The sequence below is a fragment of the Xiphophorus couchianus genome, chromosome 24 (genome assembly GCF_001444195.1).
Source record: "Xiphophorus couchianus chromosome 24, X_couchianus-1.0, whole genome shotgun sequence".
In the NCBI taxonomy this organism is placed as follows: Eukaryota; Metazoa; Chordata; class Actinopteri; order Cyprinodontiformes; family Poeciliidae; genus Xiphophorus; species Xiphophorus couchianus.
The window spans coordinates 15,492,689-15,513,122 of record NC_040251.1 but is presented as its reverse complement, the minus strand read 5'-3'; the positions used below and the strand labels follow the sequence as shown (position 1 = coordinate 15,513,122).

General features: G+C 37.1%; 2 protein-coding genes and 1 long non-coding RNA gene across 4 annotated transcripts in view; 2 read left to right on the top strand and 1 right to left on the bottom strand.

Annotated features, from left to right (window-relative positions):
* Positions 1–1,286: 1,286 nt before the first annotated feature.
* On the top strand, positions 1,287–10,179 carry LOC114140450 (adrenodoxin). Its single transcript, XM_028010311.1, has 4 exons — positions 1,287–1,816; positions 8,291–8,415; positions 8,486–8,615; positions 9,754–10,179. The coding sequence occupies exons 1-4, from the start codon at positions 1,683–1,685 to the stop codon at positions 9,860–9,862; spliced, it is 498 nt and encodes a 165-aa protein (XP_027866112.1). The 5' UTR covers positions 1,287–1,682; the 3' UTR covers positions 9,863–10,179.
* The window catches only part of LOC114140445 (rho GTPase-activating protein 20-like), a 19,210-nt gene continuing 8,714 nt past the window's right edge, over positions 9,939–20,434 (bottom strand). For both annotated transcript variants that reach the window (XM_028010297.1, XM_028010298.1), the window contains 6 exons: positions 19,690–19,854; positions 19,317–19,429; positions 19,055–19,247; positions 18,704–18,818; positions 12,480–13,015; positions 9,939–11,484 (listed from right to left, as the gene is read on the bottom strand). In XM_028010297.1, the coding sequence (XP_027866098.1) occupies positions 10,849–11,484; positions 12,480–13,015; positions 18,704–18,818; positions 19,055–19,247; positions 19,317–19,429; positions 19,690–19,854 (1,758 nt within the window). In that variant the 3' untranslated portion in view covers positions 9,939–10,848. The remainder of the gene's footprint in view (positions 11,485–12,479; positions 13,016–18,703; positions 18,819–19,054; positions 19,248–19,316; positions 19,430–19,689; positions 19,855–20,434) is intronic.
* LOC114140451 (uncharacterized) lies at positions 12,892–18,865 on the top strand. The gene is made up of 2 exons (XR_003594587.1): positions 12,892–13,031; positions 18,774–18,865. It is a non-coding gene; the product is annotated as an uncharacterized LOC114140451 (long non-coding RNA).

Below are 20,434 nucleotides of genomic sequence, written 5' to 3'. Positions count from 1 at the left end.
CCCTTTAAGAGCATCCAAATTTTTGATACGACCCAAAATGAAAATGAGTCTGACAGTAAAAGTTACATACTGCAGCTTTAAAAGTCTGGAGTTGTAACATTTTAGCATCCTTATGATCGGTTTGCTTTATTTACAGTAAGTTAAATTACAAATCATATGATGAATTATTTTAATCAATTAAGTCATAGTCATTCCCTGACATTTAACTCACTCCTGGTTGGTGCAGATGCCAATAACAAGTTGTGTCCTCATTTCAAACGGTTCAAAAGTTCAAGGTTACCTATAAGATGTGACGTCTGTGTTTGCGCCCCATAACCAATTCCCATTGGCTGGCAGACCTTAAATAGGATGTTTGGTTCGACTTTAACTTTCTGGTTTGGCTGTTTCCAAAGATGCTGTTTAAATACTTGAAAACCTGGCAACATGCTTGCACTGATGAATAATGTCAGTCCCAGTTGACACGTTAGTTCGTGACATTAGTAAATATGATCTAAACCCCGGATTGCAAAACGTGTGCATGCTAATAAAGAGGCGTTGATGGTGATCTGTTGGCAGGATAAAGTTATCAAACATCAGCAGGAAGCAGCCCGTTCTAACTTTCAAAATTAAAGTGAAATAAAACGATTTTTTAAAAATTAAATCCAAACTAGTTTGTATGTATGTGTTTGCTATTTTGTTTCATTTGGAAAGCATACAATTATGACAGCAAATAGACCACCAAAGGCCACCAAATTAGCTTTTACTCAGTTTTTAACAGACATGAAAAGGTTTAGGTTTCTTAGGTCCGCCATATTGTGAGTGGCAAATTCTCTGAAATAAATTCTATTCTTGTAGACATGTTATTTCTTCAGAAAGAAGTATTATTTATAGTAAATCTGTAATTTGTCATGTGCAAAATATTATTTTGTATTATTAATTGTGATTTCAGGCCAAATTTTTGCGAATGATTCACAAATGATTGTGAATTAAATGTGGGTGTATTTTAAGGCAACACCTCAAACACACTGCTAGGGTGACAGAAATGTGAAAATAATAAATATTAAAATAACTGGGAAAGTTTTGGCACAAATTTGGATAATGACCAAATAATAAGGCAATTGAGTTAGAAAAGAGGCCATGGATAAATAATGTTAAGACGTTGGTGTTAGTCACCGACGAAATACAACTTTATTATATAATTTATGGCAAATCAACTACAACCCCAGATGCAAGTACCGCAATTCGCAGTCGTGTTTAAAATAGTGCCCGTCACAATATGGCGGCCACGGTGACGGCCGGTGCTAGGTCCCTGTTGTTTTTTGAAGGGGAACTAGCCGCGGAAACCTGTAGGAACTGTAAATTGACTACATAACCCAGAGCGCTGTGTGATTACAGTAGATAGCGTCTGCTTAAGGAGTTTTTACCGCTAACCCAGGCATTGCTGGCCGGCAGGTTAATCAGCTAATTGATTTTGAGCCTCATACAGCCGGCAGCGGCCATATGCTACATGTTACGCAATGAAGACGACAGTGACAGAGTGACTTCTCGCAGCTAAAACGAGCTAGCCCGGCTGCTAGCCTAGCTTCAGTCCACACCAAACTTTGAGGTCTCGTTTGCTAGTCGGTCGCCGGACAGCAGACTCCGAACCTGCCGCTGCTCGCGTTTGTAACACTTTATTTTATAGCCTCCTGTCTCCTCTTCCAATGGCTTTAGTCGCGGCGGCTCGGCGGCTCGCTCAGGCTAGTTTACGGGAATATTCGCGGAGGAGCACGGCGGTGTGGCGGGGAGCCTGGCAGCCGGCGGAGCGGAGTTTCACCACCGGAACACAGCCACTCAGGTGAGTTATTCACGGAGATATTTACTAACGGGAACGACGTGAGTCGTTTAGAGGGACATTTGTTGTCAGAAACCCGGAGGAAATGTTGCTGTGACCTGGTCAGTTGCGTGTTTGACTCGGTCATATTAATCTCCATTGTGAGGTGAAGGAATGAAGTTGGTGTTTGATTCAGCTTAATTTGAATACAAAACATGGAGTGAATTATGTTACAAAACTCAGCTGGTTTCTTGTGAAACATTTAATGTGTGTGACGTCAAGTGGGCACTTATGAATACTTGTCAGAGCTTGACTGGTGTTTTTTAGGCGTGTAGGGTCTCAAACTCCTGTCCTCGACTTTTAGATGTGCCTCTGCTGCACCACACCTGAATAAAAATAATTAGGTAATTAGCAAGGCTGGGAGAACTGATCTATACAAGGAGGAGCAATTAAGCCATTTCATTCCAGTGTTTTGTAGCTGTGGCACATCTAAAAACTGTAGGTCTGCGGCCCTGGAGGACTGGAGTTTGAGAAAAGTCGCTTTTTCAAAACCAAAAGTTTCCAACACATTCCAGAGAAATTATTTTAAAATTTTCACTGTGAAGCTTAAATAATTCATGACCCACAGGATGATTCTGCCACTATTGTGTCTCATGTTGACGGTAGTTTGTTGGGAATGAAGTAAAGTGTCCTGCCGATTTTTCTTTTTACCACTTTATACCTTGCACATGTACATAACTAAATAACTTCTATTTTACTGTCATTCCTGCACTTTATATTTTATATTTATATTTATATTCCGGAGTAACCTCATAACATTGGAACCTCAAAACATTGTTCTGAGCCGTATGCAACGAAATTTCGTTCTGTATACACCCTGTGCATGCAAAATGATAATAAAGTCAGTCTAAGTCTAAGTTAAGCCTTTTTTTTATAGAATATGTGAAATACATTAAAATATGCAAATAGACAAATCAATTCCTTTTTAAACTAATAAACAAAAAATGCTTGATAATTTGTAACAAAAGATGCATCTGCAGCTAAAAAAATACATTCAAATTGGATAGCAAAAGGTAAACTGTTTAGACTGTTTATTTTTCTTTATCTTAAAGTCTAAATATATATATGAATTTTTTTCAATTTTTGGCTTAATTTCTGCCCTTGAGTGTGTTGTTCTTTCAGCAAATTACCTTTTTTGAGTCCATATAAAATTACTAGATAACTAAATTAGTTGACAATTATTTCAACAGTCGATTAATCCGATTAATCATTTCAGTGCAACAAGATTAGAAACCTGCTGGTAAATTTAACTTGTAATCTTTTAAAATATCAAGGAAAAGTTGTAAAAATGAAATGGCACCTTAGTGCAAATCCAAAACGGCATCCTGGAACCTGCAGTGCAGGAAAAACTGGACTCTAAAAACTGTTTATTTAGTTGATAAGTTAAGATGCTGACTCTACACACTGAAACAGCAAATAGTTTGGACTTTATTTGATTGGAGGCGTCCTTAGAAAGCCTCTATCTGCCACAAGGCTGCGCTGATCCAGGTTGGCGCTCATGTGAAGGCTGCGTTCACAGATGAACTCCTCAGGGACAAACGGCGAGTTTAATTGTGTAATGAGAGGCGAGAAGGCGCTCAGGGTGAAGGTTTGGCTCTCCCCAGCTGGCCGCTCTGACAACACATCGGATCAGAATGTCCGGTTGTGACCATCCTGCGGATAACATGTCGAGGAATCCATGCTGCTGTCCAAAGTTGAACATTTCACTCGGCTGCACGTGTTTGGCCCGTAAAGGTCACGCAGTGCAGGGCAAAGCTGGCTGCAGACTAATAACCAGGGTTTCTGTTTTTTGAGCCGATTAGTCGGGATTCTCCCTGGTCTTCAGACTTGGAGCAAGTCATCGAGTTTAAATCTGAGGGCATCACTCGTTCACAAATGGGATCACTTAACAGGGATTTTTAATTCACTTTACTAAAAGGTTAGGAGGAGAAAATAGTCCCCAGGATGCCATCGTTAAAGGCTTGTTTTTCCACACTTAAATTATGAAACAATAGCAAAATATTTAAGCAACAAATAAATGCACAAGTTTAAATTCGTCCAAAATATCCAAACTAAGTCTGCATCTGAATTATTGTAGTGATTTACTATTCTGACAATTAATTAGGTACATAAGGAAACTGGCATTCTGAAGAGTTTTTATTTAACCACATACTTATAGAATGTTAGAAATAAATTAAATGATGCAAGTATGTAAATGAATTATTTTAAAATAAGAAAATGCAATAACATCTTGATCTAGCACTGAAACGATTAATTGGATTAATTGATTATTGAAAGCATCTTGAACATATTAGTAATTACCTAGAGTATACAAACTTAAAAAACTATTGCTGACAGAAGAACACCAAACGACAAAAAATATATACATTATGAATTTAAGAAAAAGGCTAAACAAAATATTCTTTGTCAGAAATTATCCTCAAATAGCATTTATTGCTTCACTTATGAAATAAAACTTCTGTTAAACACCTTTTGCTCTCCAATTATTGATTATCTAATCCAAAAACATTAATCAGCACATCAGTCAAGCAGAAAGGTTTGAGCTTTTTACATGTTGATGTTAGAAATAATTTTGTAGTTGCTGCAGAAAATGATCAAGCATTCACTAAAAGAATGCTACATTATCATATTTTAGGCCAAAAATATGTATATTTTAAAAGAAAATAATTTAATTGTCATTTTTATGTATTTCTAATATTGTGAGTTGTTAAATAAAAATCTCCAGAAAGTGGCAACTTTTTCAGAATAATTGTTTTTTTTAAATTATCTTAAATGCAAAATATGTAGGTTTTTGTGCTGTTTTGACTTAACTATTGCACTGATTATATTGGGGTTCTTTTCAGCAAATGACCAATTGATGACTAAATGAGTTGACGATTATTTGCATAATATAAACTTTGCACAGGAGTTTATTTTTGGTGCCACAATGCTGCTTGCAAAGTCCACTTATCCACACTTGTAACTAAAATGTCAGCCGGTTGATTCCATGCAAACTCTCTAAATCGTTTGGTGCCAGATAACAATTTGAGATTTAAATGTCTTGACAGAAATATTTGATTAAACGTTGCTTATTAAACTGCAGAAAAACCCTGCCGCTCTGGTAACAACAAGCAGGATGTAAAAACAATAAATACTTTTTTGACCAGGAAGGTGAATAAATCTGCATGAACCACATCTGTGTTTGCTGTGAAACAACTGATTTTATTTGTCCCTTGTTAGTAAAATTTATTTGAATCTGAAACAATGCTTTAGACAAAAGGAAGCTAATAAAACAAAATAGTTATACGTAGGCCCGTCGTGATAAACAATAAATCAATTAATCGTACAATAAATTAAAACTATCGACCTCATTTTAATTATCGGCTTTATTGTTTCTTCTAGTCTTTTTCTCTTTAATAATGGCTCCAAGTCCAGTGAACTAATTTTAAAACCAGGCATTAATCAATGCTTTACTACAATCTACCTGCAATGCATGTTGCTAGTGTCAGCGTAAAGTCCTGACTGAATGAAAATCATTATAACCTATTTATGTCACGTTAACGAAGAACAGCTGAAAAGTTACCGGTTTATCAACTGCGGTAGCAATTTCGCTCCAACTCCTCCTCTTGTCATTTCTATATTCTTTGCATGTTGAATAAACATTAATGTTGTTTCCACATATCATCTCCAATGGCCGCTGGACTTCGGGTTGCGCCGTGTCAGCTGTTTGGGATTCTCCTCAGTAATTTTCCCTCAGAAAGCACGGAAGGGAAGCCTCGCTTTCTGATTGGCTACCTGTCACATTCAACAGGCTGCGTTAAAGATCCCAGTTGGATCGAAGCGGCCTCAACGATCTACTGTAACACACTACAGGATGATCGGTTACGAAATCACAAGCAACAATCTTAGAACGACCAACGTTCTAAGATTGTCGTAAGGGGGAAACCGGGGCAGAAAATCATGTAGTGTGAACTATTGCCTCAGGTAGTCGATGTGCCCGTCTTCTCTATTTACATCTAATTATTACTGAAGCAACATAATATACAGACTTCATAATCTTTGGGTTGAATGCAGTATTTATTTCCATTTTGGCTTTATGTTGTTTAGTTTTTATTCAAGTGCGTTTTTTGTTAATGGAGACTGAGAATTCATTTTATTTTTGTTTTTGGTTGTTTTGTTTATTTTATCAGTTCCAGTGTTTAGTGTTCTTTTGAAAATAAAGTGTATCTATCTTTGGCAGGAAATCACATGCATTATTACGTCATTTTCATTAAATCAGTATAAAAAGGTCTTCAAACAATATTATCGTTTATCACAATACGTTTTGAGACAATTAATCGTTCAGCAAAATTTGTTATTGTGACAGGCCTAGTCATGCGCTATTACAACCGGAGGATCTGAATATCAGTAGTGCCTAATTGTAATATAAAAATTGTAAAATAATTGTGTGACCATTTTTTTGAGTAGCAAAATTATCGTAATTTTTTATTATTTCTGATAAATTTTACGCCTTATTTTAAATGCTCGGATGGGGGAAAAAACGATAAATACCAGCATTATTCCTGCGGAACATTTGTTTGTGGACGTGTGTAACGCCTGACTGGAATAGGTGACGCGCTCCGCTCCTTACGTCACAGACGCAAAATATACGACAAACTCTACACGAGGCCGCTGCGCTTTTTCTGTACTTTTACAGGTTAGTGATAAACTAAAAACTCAGAAATGTTCGCTGAAATTTTAGTCAAACTGTGGGGATGTTGGAGAAAGAGGCATAACGTCATTTATAAACAGTTTTTTACGTTAAAAGAATATGTTCAGCTACGCCGCTATCGGCAGCGTAGTGCAAGTTCGCAGGTTAATTTGCCCTTCTCAGTGTCTGACAGGCGGGCCGCCGGTAGCGGTGGATCCGCTTTGCCCTGTGTATTGTCTTAAAGGCATACTGCCAGGTTAAACTAGCAGAGGTTTGTGAAGCTATGTTTTGTGTTTATTCAGTGTGATAACTAATTGCAAAGAAATAAGTGTCAAGTAAAACTATTTTGCAAAGCAGGTTAATTTATTAAATTGAATACAAGTTAATATATTGTGTAATTTCTGTGCAGGCTAACGTAAAAAGTGAGCTATTGTTGCAGATTGATTTTCTAAACTACAGAAAAGTTATTGTATTGATGTATAAATATTACAATTTGAACTCTGCCGATTTAGTTCATGAGAGTATTTAAATATTGAGCTAAAAATTATGGCAGAAACTGGCTGTAGGCGAAAATGTTTGGATTTTTTTAGCATTTAGCTAAAACTCTAAATTCAACCAAATTGAGGACGTTCATGCTGATGAGGAGGGAATGTAAATTTCTCAGCATTCAAATGTGAAAGATACAAAGTGTATGGAGAGTCGCCTGCCTGTTTCTGAGCTGTCTGTCCTTCTGTTCACACCTCAGTCGTTCAGACCCTGCTTAATTATTTTAATGCAGTTATACTAATTGAGACTTGTTTCTCAGAAGCACTTCTCTCTGCAGTGATTTGATGGAAGCCGGCTGTTTTCCTTGGTTGGGTTCAGTCCTTTTACTTTTTCTTCTCCTCGTAGCTTCGTCCAAAAAGGTTCAAGGATATTTGTGTAATTTGCTTTCTGCCCTCTGCTGGTTGCAGAAGAAATGCTTTGTCCAAGAATGTGTTTTAAAGGATTTGTTTGATTTGATGAAGTTTTAGAGCCGATTAATTTGTTACTGAACTAATTGTCAATTAGTTTGTAATCGACAAATTATTAACTAAAGTATACAGATGCTAAAAGCGGTAACTCGATGAAAAAACAACAGAGTAGTAATTAAATCTAAACTGTACGAATAAATATACATATTTTGCATTTAAGATGGAGAATCTTTATATATGTAAACAAGTGGCAGTTTTAGCTTCACCTGGTTCAAAATATGTAAAATAAAATTTCATATTAAGCACCTTTTGCTATACAGTTATTTGTAAATAAAAGAAAAATTAAACAGATTAGTTGACAGCATTCTTTGCTACGTTGCAGGATTATCACATTTTATTGAATAAAATGTAAATTTTCTAACTAAAAAGGAATTGAATAATTGTTTTTACATATTTTATTATATTTCTAATATTGTGTAACAAATCTAAAGAATGTGGAAATTATTTCCCTGATCTTAATTTAAAAGAAAAGATAATTGTCAGCTGTCAACTTAGTATTTATGTTGGTGTACACACACAAACAGAAATGTAGATTAAAGAGGGTTTTTCATGGTTTTTATTTGAACATTTTTCCCTCTTATTTTTGTCTTGAGTTTATCAATTAACCTTCAACAGAGCCTGATTCTTTACTGTTTGGCTCCAGCTAGCATGCATTGTGTTAATGTAGGAAATTGTTGAAAACATTTAAGTAAAATAAAAAAAACACTTTACATGATGTGTTTATATAATTATGTGAAATTTTATTTTGTGTCTCAGGTCAGACAGCAAGGTGACGGTCCACTTCATCAACCGGGACGGGGAGAAGATCACAGTGAAGGCCTCGCCTGGCGACTCTCTGCTGGACGTCGTCATCAACGAAGACCTGAACTTTGACGGGTTCGGTATGAAAACACCACCGATGAATATTGATGATGTCACGGCGAGCAGAAGGAGCTGATGTCTGGGTTTCAGGAGCCTGCGAGGGAACCCTGGCCTGCTCCACGTGTCACCTGATCTTCGACGAAGAGGTGTACAAGAAGCTGGGGCCGGTCACAGACGAGGAGATGGACATGTTGGACTTGGCTTACGGCCTGACCGAGACGTAAGGAAGCACACGAGACGTAACGGGAATGTTTTATTTTATCACATTACAAAACACATTTTAGCACAAGAATCAATTATATTTCTGATGTGAATAAAATAGTGGATTAAATTCACCTTCAGCTCAGGAAAAAAATTAAGAAACCACTTAAAATGATCAGTTTCTCTTTATGTTTGAATAAAATGAACATTGTTCTTTTATTCTATAAACTACTGACAACATGTCTGAAATTCAAAGCAAAATTTTGTATTTATTTCAGAAAAATAACAAAAAAGATGCAGTGCTTTCAGACCTCAAACAAGTTTATATTCATTTAGAAACAACAATACTAATGTTTTAACTCAAGAGTTCAATATTTGGTGATGTAAGCATAAATTTAAATGGTGTTTATTATGGTTGTTTTTGGTCTATTTTACAGACGTTTCTCTATTAAATATGCAGTTATTATAGAATAATTCACTCCATAGAAATAGAAAAGTGAGGATTTGAAATGGAGTTTAGTAAATCAAGCAAATAAAGTAGTTAAATTTGATTAAAAGGTTTTACATTTCTGCCAAAAAACTCATACGTAGAGTTGAATTCACAAATGTAGGAAAAAGTGTCAAATTTTTTAGTTTAGTAAGTTTCTGAGTTACAAAAGGTGAAAATTGTCAATGTGTGAAACTAAGAAATGTAGAAGTGTTTTTTCAGAAATCTTTTGAGTTTTTTGGCTGAAATTTTCTATATTTTATAATTTTTTGTGCACTGGCTTTAATACGTTGTTGCAGATTTTGCATGTTTGCTGTTTTAAGAGAAAAGCATCTAATTTTAATTTTTTCTTGGGTTTATTCTTTTCAGTAATAACCAGATTCTTTCAAACTGTTTCCTATATTCAGTCAAGTTTAATAAGGTGAATCATTTCAGTAAAAGTTTCTAAATAAACATAATTTTACCTTTTGTTAAAGGTTGGTTATAAGAAGACAAACACTTTATCCTGTACTTTACATTTTTCATTGTAAGAAAATGAGAAATTTTGGACAAAAAAAAACAGGAACTGGGTGTAAATCCTGCTCCAAAGCTAGTTGTTGTTTGGTGAAATGTGGAAGCTGCTGTTCTACCAGCTGACGTTGAATATTGTGTATTTATTGCTCTGCTGCAGATCTCGTCTGGGTTGCCAGATCTGCCTGACCAAGTCTCTGGAGGGCATGGTGGCCAGAGTCCCAGAGAGCGTCGCAGACATCCGGCAAACCAAAGACGGCTCCGCTTAGACCGGGACGCGACGCGAGCGCACAACGGTGGGTGGAAATCAGCCTCGTCACGGACTGCCGCAGAACCGTCGTCCAGTTTTTTTATAAAACCGTTTTTCTAGAGTAAAATGCGAACTGTAACCAGAGATTTTACAGAAACTTGTCTCTAGTATAAAATCAACTGTATTTATGAGTTATAAACTGCTGTCTAGCTTAGTTGAATGTCTTATAATCTGGTGTAATAATTTTAATCACCAAGAAATGCTCCTCCAACCAAACTTTGTCACATCTGCAGGAGAAAATAAAGTCAACATAAAATATTGTAAAAAAAAAAAAAATGTATTGCCTTAATATTAAATTAGTCCTAAATAGATCTATTTTATCAGACTGTACAGGACTAGAACACACCATGTATAAAAACTGAAATAAAAAAAAAATCACCTTTCTAACAAGCAGTTTCTGAATCAGAGTTTTCCTTTTAGCTTAGATAATTTAACGTTTTAACTCTACTTAGTTTTAAAACTGCAACATTGGCAACATAGAGCATGTAAAGAAAAATGGCCGTCAAGAACTGGACATGTATCCACAGCAAAAGTATTTCATAATGTTGCCCTCATGTAGAAATATTCAACGCTACATTTTTAACTTTAAAACCACTTTGTGTAAAAGTTTTTAAATGTGAGAACGACTAAAGTATTTCTAGTTTATTGTTATTTGGCAAAACATGAAACCTTGCTGCTAAAATTATCAGTCCAATGTGTAGAACTACTTTTCAATCCAATTATAAGTTTAGTTATTGATAAAGGAAGGCAACAGCAGGTATTTTTAAAGTTGGCGACATCTACAAAGATGGAAAACTACCCACCGATATCACAATCTTTAACTCAAAGGCACTAAGCAACCGAAACTAAGAACTGAAACTTGTAGCACAAGACGATTTGACGGATTCTAAAAAGGTATTTTGATTATTTAAATGAATAATATACGATAGATGCTGTTACTGAATTTCAAACGTAAGACTCTTCAGCAAACAGAAGCTGCTCCAGATCGGGCTCCGCCGTGGCGTCGCTGCATCTCTTCAGCCACTCCTGTTGGCCCTCCGCCAGGGCCAGCGCCACCTCCTGGCTGCTCTGGGGATTGCTGAGCGGGTGGGAGGAGAAGTAGTCCCTCACTGCCTTGGTGGCGCAGGGCGAGAGGCAGAAACGGGCGTGCTGATCTGCATGGGACGGCTTCAGACCCGGGTCGCTGGGCAGCCTGGTGCGGGACAAGGCGGAGGCCTGATCGGCGATCCGCTGCTCTGGTTCTGAGCCTCGGCGCCGAGTCAGCCGGCTGCTGCAGTCCTCCGCCGTTGGAGTTTTGGGTTGTCTGAACAGGGATAGAGCCGGTCTCCCGGGCTTGTAGAAGAACGGCGCTTCGCTCCTCTTCACGTTGACGTTGCCTCCAGGGTTGCTGAGCATGTTGCCCATCTGAATCGTCAGGGAAGATTCTGGCGGCCTGGCGGGTTTGGGAAAGCGAAGGCCGCCTGCGGTCCGGTGGAGCAGGGACGGGCTGGAGGGTGAGTCCTGCTGCGGGTTTTGGATGTTCCCTTTGTCTCCTGCGTCCTTCGAGCCTCGGCGGGACGATTTGGGTTTAGCGGCTCCACCCTGTAGGCAGATGTAGGTTAGTCATTCACAAGCTTTCAAGGTGTTTCAAATAAAAGTATCTTTTATTTTTCATAGAGTAATTATTCGACTGAAATAGTAATCTCATGTGTTTTTGTCTTCCTCAGGTGTAAAAATGAGACGGAGGGCAGTTTCTCTTAGTCATTCTTCAAAGCAGGTAAGACAGGAGAACATGCCATTTGTAGGGTTTATAGTTGTTAGCTAAATGTAGCTTTGTGTAGCGTTATGGTTGCTTGGTGGTGGTTTTCAGTAAAGAGTTTGTATTTTCTTTGGTGAGTTGAGTAGCTTTTGATTAGTAAGAGGGTTGACACAACTTAAAAGTGTTTTTGATGTAGTTTGTATTTCCAATTTGTTACAACTCTTAAGAGAAAACTGAATTAGACAGAGTGGCTCAGTTGGTGGCATTGTTGTCAGATAATTAATGTGACATTTGAAAGTAAATCCTTTATTAGGATTTTGTGTTTTTGCAGTGCAGCATCAGAGATTGTAAATCTAATCTGCTTTTCTCCATGTTTATGTTTTGAGTCAGTTGTGTAAAACTTTAGATATGAGTTTAGACAAGTAGACATGTTTTTGTAGTATTTTCTGATTATGCTTTAGGAACATCTGGCATGTTCTCTTGTGTTTTTCTGCTTTCTAAGTAGTAAATCAAACAGTCAAGTTTAGTAAATGCAGACTGAATTTATTAGGGCAGTTTTTAGCTAGTTGTCAGGCTTGTTTCCTTTGAATCAACACAGGTGAATCTCATGATGCGTTTCAGGTGGCGTGCCAACCTTAGAGAGGGTGACCGATATTTGAGCATCACAAGAGTGTTGTAAATATGTGGTGATGGCTGGAGAAACCTCACAGCCATCACCACATATTTACAACACTCTTGTGATGCTCAAATATCGGTAACTCCACCTGAAACACATCATGAGGTTCAGGTGTGTTGTTGGAAAGGAGGCTGAAGACATTGATGCTCAGTTTCTCCTCACCGCCCGCCTCTCCTCCTCCAAACTCTCTTGCTGAGTCAGCGAAAGCCTCCTGTCCTTCTTCAGCCAGGAGTTGGGGTGGAGGCCCATGCGGCCTTTCAGCGCCCCCTTGTGGAGAGCCTCTTTAGAAGACACAGTCTGTGGATGAGTTGGTTTGGCCAGGTTTGAGTTGGTGGGATCCAGGGATGACAGAGTGAACAAACTGACTACACCCGTCATGTCGCCACCACTGCTTGAACCTTCACCCAGCTCCTCCTCTCCCTCCTCACCAGCAGATATGTAGGGACAGAACCTGGCAGCATACGCTATAGCGGGCTCTGAGCAGCGCCGCCTTTGGGAATGCTGAGCTTCCAGGGAGGGCGACGTCTCAGCAGTCGGGGCTTCTGGGTCCTGGTCGTAGTCGCTGAACGTCAAGATGGAGTCCAGGCTGCTTGGTCGAAGAGGCCGTCTGCAGAAACCAGGAGAACCGCCGCTGCTGTCGTCCAACTCGTTCTCCAGACTGTCGTAGGACGAATCGGTCAGAGGGTAAACCCAGGACTCTGCAACAACAAGAAGGTTAGATGTCAAAACTCTAGATATCTAGTTATGTATCTGACTCTACAGTTAGATACCTAACTAGATATCTAGAGTTAAGTATCCAACTTGATACTTAACTCTAGATATCTAACTGTAGATATCCAACTGTAGATATCTACAGTTAGATATCAAGTTGGATACTTAACTGTAGATATCTAACTGTAGACATCCAACTGTAGATATCTACCTCTAGATATCTAGAGTTAGATGTCTAGAGGTAGATATCTACAGTTAGATGTCTAGAGTTAAGTATCCAACTTGATTCTTAACTCTAGATATCTAACTGTAGACATCTACCTCTAGATGTCTACAGTTAGATATCTAGAGTTAAGTATCCAACTTGATACTTAACTCTAGATATCTAACTGTAGACATCCAACTGTAGATATCTACCTCTAGATATCTAGAGTTAAGTATCAAGTTGGATACTTAACTCTAGATATCTAACTCTAGATATCTAACTCTAGACATCCAACTGTAGATATCTACAGTTAGATGTCTAGAGTTAAGTATCAAGTTGGATACTTAACTCTAGACATCTAACTGTAGATATCTACCTCTAGATATCTACAGTTAGATGTCTAGAGTTAAGTATCAAGTTGGATACTTAACTCTAGATATCTAACTGTAGACATCCAACTGTAGATATCTACCTCTAGATATCTAACTGTAGACATCTAACTGTAGATATCTACCTCTAGATATCTAGAGTTAGATGTCTAGAGTTAAGTATCGAGTTGGATATCTACAGTTAAGTATCCAACTTGATACTTCACTCTAGATATCTAACTGTAGATATCTAGAGGTAGATATCTACAGTTGGATGTCTACAGTTAGATATCTAGAGTTAAGTATCCAACTTGATACTTAACTCTAGACATCTAACTGTAGATATCTAGAGGTAGATGTCTACAGTTAGATATCTAGAGTAAAGTATCAAGTTGGATACTTAACTCTAGATATCTAACTCTAGACATCCAACTGTAGATATCTAGAGGTAGATATCTACAGTTAGATATCTACAGTTAAGTATCCAACTTGATACTTAACTCTAGACATCTAACTGTAGATATCTAGAGGTAGATGTCTACAGTTAGATATCTAGAGTTAAGTATCAAGTTGGATACTTAACTCTAGATATCTAACTGTAGACATCCAACTGTAGATATCTACCTCTAGATATCTAGAGTTAAGTATCAAGTTGGATACTTAACTCTAGACATCTACCTCTAGATGTCTACAGTTAGATGTCTAGAGTTAAGTATCAAGTTGGATACTTAACTGTAGATATCTAACTGTAGACATCCAACTGTAGATATCTACCTCTAGATATCTACAGTTAGATATCTAGAGTGAAGTATCAAGTTGGATACTTAACTCTAGACATCTAACTGTAGATATCTACCTCTAGATATCTACAGTTAGATGTCTAGAGTTAAGTATCCAACTTGATACTTCACTCTAGATATCTAACTGTAGATATCTAGAGGTAGATATCTACAGTTAGATATCTACAGTTAAGTATCCAACTTGATACTTAACTCTAGACATCTAACTGTAGATATCTAGAGGTAGATATCTACAGTTAGATGTCTAGAGTTAAGTATCCAACTTGATACTTAACTCTAGACATCTAACTGTAGACATCTAACTGTAGATATCTACCTCTAGATATCTACAGTTAGATGTCTAGAGTTAAGTATCACGTTGGATACTTAACTCTAGACATCCAACTGTAGATATCCACCTCTAGATATCTACAGTTAGATGTCTAGAGTTAAGTATCAAGTTGGATACTTAACTCTAGACATCTAACTGTAGATATCCACCTCTAGATATCTACAGTTAGATGTCTAGAGTTAAGTATCCAACTTGATACTTCACTCTAGATATCTAACTGTAGATATCTAGAGGTAGATATCTACAGTTGGATGTCTACAGTTAGATATCTACAGTTAAGTATCCAACTTGATACTTAACTCTAGACATCTAACTGTAGATATCTACCTCTAGATATCTACAGTTAGATGTCTAGAGTTAGATATCCAACTTGATACTTAACTCTAGACATCTAACTGTAGACATCTAACTGTAGATATCTACCTCTAGATATCTACAGTTAGATGTCTAGAGTTAAGTATCACGTTGGATACTTAACTCTAGACATCCAACTGTAGATATCCACCTCTAGATATCTACAGTTAGATGTCTAGAGTTAAGTATCAAGTTGGATACTTAACTCTAGACATCTAACTGTAGATATCCACCTCTAGATATCTACAGTTAGATGTCTAGAGTTAAGTATCCAACTTGATACTTCACTCTAGATATCTAACTGTAGATATCTAGAGGTAGATATCTACAGTTGGATGTCTACAGTTAGATATCTACAGTTAAGTATCCAACGTGATACTTAACTCTAGACATCTAACTGTAGATATCTAGAGGTAGATATCTACAGTTAGATGTCTAGAGTTAAGTATCCAACTTGATACTTCACTCTAGATATCTAACTGTAGATATCTAGAGGTAGATATCTACAGTTGGATGTCTACAGTTAGATATCTACAGTTAAGTATCCAACTTGATACTTAACTCTAGACATCTAACTGTAGACATCTAGAGGTAGATGTCTAGAGTTAAGTATCCAACTTGATACTTAACTCTAGATATCTAGAGGTAGATATCTACAGTTGGATGTCTACAGTTAGATATCTAGAGTTAAGTATCCAACTTGATACTTAACTCTAGATATCTAACTGTAGACATCTACCTCTAGATATCTACAGTTAGATGTCTAGAGTTAAGTATCAAGTTGGATACTTAACTGTAGATATCTAACTGTAGATATCTACCTCTAGATATCTACAGTTGGATGTCTAGAGTTAGATATCTAGAGTTAAGTATCCAACTTGATACTTTACTCTAGATATCTAACTGTAGACATCTACCTCTAGATATCTACAGTTAGATGTCTAGAGTTAAGTATCAAGTTGGATACTTAACTCTAGATATCTAACTGTAGACATCCAACTGTAGATATCTACCTCTAGATATCTACAGTTAGATATCTAGAGTGAAGTATCAAGTTGGATACTTAACTGTAGATATCCAACTCGATACTTCACTCTAGATATCTAACTGTAGATATCTAGAGGTAGATATCTACAGTTGGATGTCTACAGTTAGATATCTAGAGTTAAGTATCCAACTTGATACTTAACTCTAGACATCTAACTGTAGATATCTAGAGGTAGATGTCTACAGTTAGATGTCTAGAGTTAAGTATCCAACTTGATACTTCACTCTAGATATCTAACTGTAGATATCTAGAGGTAGATATCTACAGTTGGATGTCTACAGTTAGATATCTAGAGTTAAGTATCCAACTTGATACTTAACTCTAGACATCTAACTCTAGATATCTAGAGGTAGATATCTACAGTTGGATGTCTAGAGTTAGATATCTAGAGTTAAGTATCCAACTTGATACTTAACTCTAGACATCTAACTGTAGATATCTAGAGGTGGATATCTACAGTTGGATGTCTAGAGTTAAGTATCCAACGTGATACTTAACTCTAGACATCTAACTGTAGATATCTAGAGGTAGATATCTACAGTTAGATGTCTACAGTTAGATGTCTAGAGTTAAGTATCAAGTTGGATACTTAACTCTAGACATCTAACTGTAGATATCTACCTCTAGATATCTACAGTTAGATGTCTAGAGTTAAGTATCAAGTTGGATACTTAACTGTAGATATCTAACTGTAGACATCCAACTGTAGATATCTACCTCTAGATATCTACAGTTAGATATCTAGAGTGAAGTATCAAGTTGGATACTTAACTCTAGACATCTAACTGTAGATATCTAGAGGTGGATATCTACAGTTAGATGTCTAGAGTTAAGTATCCAACTTGATACTTAACTCTAGACATCTAACTGTAGATATCTAGAGGTGGATATCTACAGTTGGATGTCTAGAGTTAAGTATCCAACGTGATACTTAACTCTAGACATCTAACTGTAGATATCTAGAGGTGGATATCTACAGTTGGATGTCTAGAGTTAAGTATCAAGTTGGATACTTAACTCTAGACATCTAACTGTAGATATCTACCTCTAGATATCTACAGTTAGATGTCTAGAGTTAAGTATCAAGTTGGATACTTAACTGTAGATATCTAACTGTAGACATCCAACTGTAGATATCTACCTCTAGATATCTACAGTTAGATATCTAGAGTTAAGTATCCAACTTGATACTTAACTCTAGATATCTAGAGGTAGATATCTACAGTTGGATGTCTAGAGTTAAGTATCCAACTTGATACTTAACTCTAGATATCTAGAGGTAGATATCTACAGTTGGATGTCTAGAGTTAAGTATCACGTTGGATACTTAACTGTAGATATCTAACTGTAGACATCCAACTGTAGATATCTACCTCTAGATATCTACAGTTAGATATCTAGAGTGAAGTATCAAGTTGGATACTTAACTCTAGACATCCAACTGTAGATATCTACCTCTAGATATCTAGAGTTAAGTATCAAGTTGGATACTTAACTCTAGATATCTACCTGTAGATATCTACAGTTGGATGTCTAGAGTTAAGTATCAAGTTGGATACTTAACTCTAGACATCTAACTGTAGATATCCACCTCTAGATATCTACAGTTAGATGTCTAGAGTTAAGTATCCAACTTGATACTTCACTCTAGATATCTAACTGTAGATATCTAGAGGTAGATATCTACAGTTGGATGTCTACAGTTAGATATCTACAGTTAAGTATCCAACTTGATACTTAACTCTAGACATCTAACTGTAGATATCTAGAGGTAGATATCTACAGTTAGATGTCTAGAGTTAAGTATCCAACTTGATACTTAACTCTAGACATCTAACTGTAGACATCTAGAGGTAGATGTCTAGAGTTAAGTATCGAGTTGGATACTTAACTCTAGATATCTAACTGTAGATATCTAGAGGTAGATATCTACAGTTGGATGTCTACAGTTAGATATCTACAGTTAAGTATCCAACTTGATACTTAACTCTAGACATCTAACTGTAGATATCTAGAGGTAGATATCTACAGTTAGATGTCTAGAGTTAAGTATCCAACTTGATACTTAACTCTAGACATCTAACTGTAGACATCTAGAGGTAGATGTCTAGAGTTAAGTATCGAGTTGGATACTTAACTCTAGATATCCAACTGTAGATGTCTAGAGTTGGATATCTACCTCTAGATATCTAGAGTTAAGTATCAAGTTGGATACTTAACTCTAGACATCTAACTGTAGATATCTACCTCTAGAGTTAAGTATCCAACTTGATACTTAACTCTAGATATCTAACTGTAGACATCTAGAGGTAGATGTCTAGAGTTAAGTATCGAGTTGGATACTTAACTCTAGATATCCAACTGTAGATGTCTAGAGTTGGATATCTACCTCTAGATATCTAGAGTTAAGTATCAAGTTGGATACTTAACTCTAGACATCTAACTGTAGATATCTACCTCTAGATATCTAGAGTTAAGTATCCAACTTGATACTTAACTCTAGATATCTAACTGTAGATATCTACAGTTAGATACTTAAGTCTTTACTGTTAATTTAAAATGTTTTTACCTAAACTTCCCTCCTCTCTGCTGCGTCTCCTTGGCAACCCCCCGAACAAGATGGACGGCTCCTCCCCCAGGATCTGCTCACAGTGATCAATCATGAACCTGATCAGCTCACACACCTGCAACACACGAGGAGAGAAAATAAAAACTTTGAATCCAACAAAGAGTAAAAGGCATTTCTGTCATTTTTAAGAAAATTAACCTACATTTGAAAAATCAAACTTCTAAATTTAAACCTTTCAGCCTCTTTGAAAGCCCGTTGTGGTTTATAAGCTTTAAATGCTCTGCTAGTGAAAACCCAAAGTTTCTCCAGACTCACAAGCCAAACTAGCTGCATTGTTAGTTCAGATCTCACCTTTTTAGCTCCTCGTCCCTCCACCTCCGGACTGCAAGGCGCTCCTGGAGGCCACAGCAAACTGGGGGCGATGCACACGGACAGATTGAAGGACGTCATCTGGTTCTCCTGAGCTTTGACCTGGACGGCGTGCAGCACGGCCAGCAGGTGGCGCAGCAGCAGCGCGTTCTCCTTAGCCAGCCGACCAATCATCCTGCAGAGAACAGCGAAAACTGTCACACTCTGAGTTTGAATTTCAGTTCAAACATAAAGGAGCAGTTACCTCTTTATGTCTAGGACCTGTTCTTCCTCATCATCCTCTTCCTCCAACACATCCATCCATTCCTCATACACTTCACAGCCCAATAAGCTGCCTGGGATTCTGCGCAGGAAATCCTGAAAAACAAAGTATTACTCAGAAATTACAACTAGTATAGACTCTGATGCACACATCAAATCAGTATTTCTCTAACTTTGGTCCACAGGCGCCCCCTAGTGGTCTGCAAGGTACTGCATGTAAACAACCATTTATTTCCCTTGAATCAAACACAAAGCATGGTGCTACAGCTAGCCAACACAAAACTACCTCCTATAATTTCTATCTAAAAAATTCAGGTTTTCTGCTATAAGTGAAGGAGTTGTGAGTATTTCTGTACCTTAAAGACTCCAGCGATGATGAAGACGTGCTCCTTGGTGAGAGGAAGCTCAGAGTCTCCGCCATCCAGAGATTCCCGGAGCTCTCTGACGGCCCGCGCCCCGGCTGACCTGCGGAATATTCCGCGGGTCCAGCAGCCCTCATGGTACAAGAACACCAGCATGTCCTGATGGGGAAAAACAGCCAGAACTTTGATTATTGTTCACAAAAATATGATTTGCAACATCAAATATTTCAAATTAAATAAAAATATTCACTAAGAAGTTGAACAAAAATATACATTTTAGAAATTTAATAAGCTAATTAACTAATTAATTAGCAAACACCTTTAAGTGGACTCAGTCTGGTTCTGCAGGCTATATTTGGGGTTTTCATTAGTTGTCGATTCTAATCAACCTTACAAGGAATAAATATTTGAAATATGTGTAATGATTAATTGGAATTACTGATAGAAATCCACCTTTCCATGTTATTCTAATTTTATGACCAGCACCTGAATGAATATGAGAAGAGACGTCTGCCAATGTTCATCGTGAGAAATGAAGCGAAACGTTACTTTACAAGATGAATTGTATATTTTATAATAAAATACAAAGAAATGTTTCACTAAATATAATCATTTTGGGTGAATTAAAGAGGAAAAAAGCCTCCAATTACCCACTACTCAATATGACGAATGTGTGAAACAACTTTGGTCCTATTAATGAATAAAGTTATCTAAACTTAAAGGTTGGATGTCTAAACAT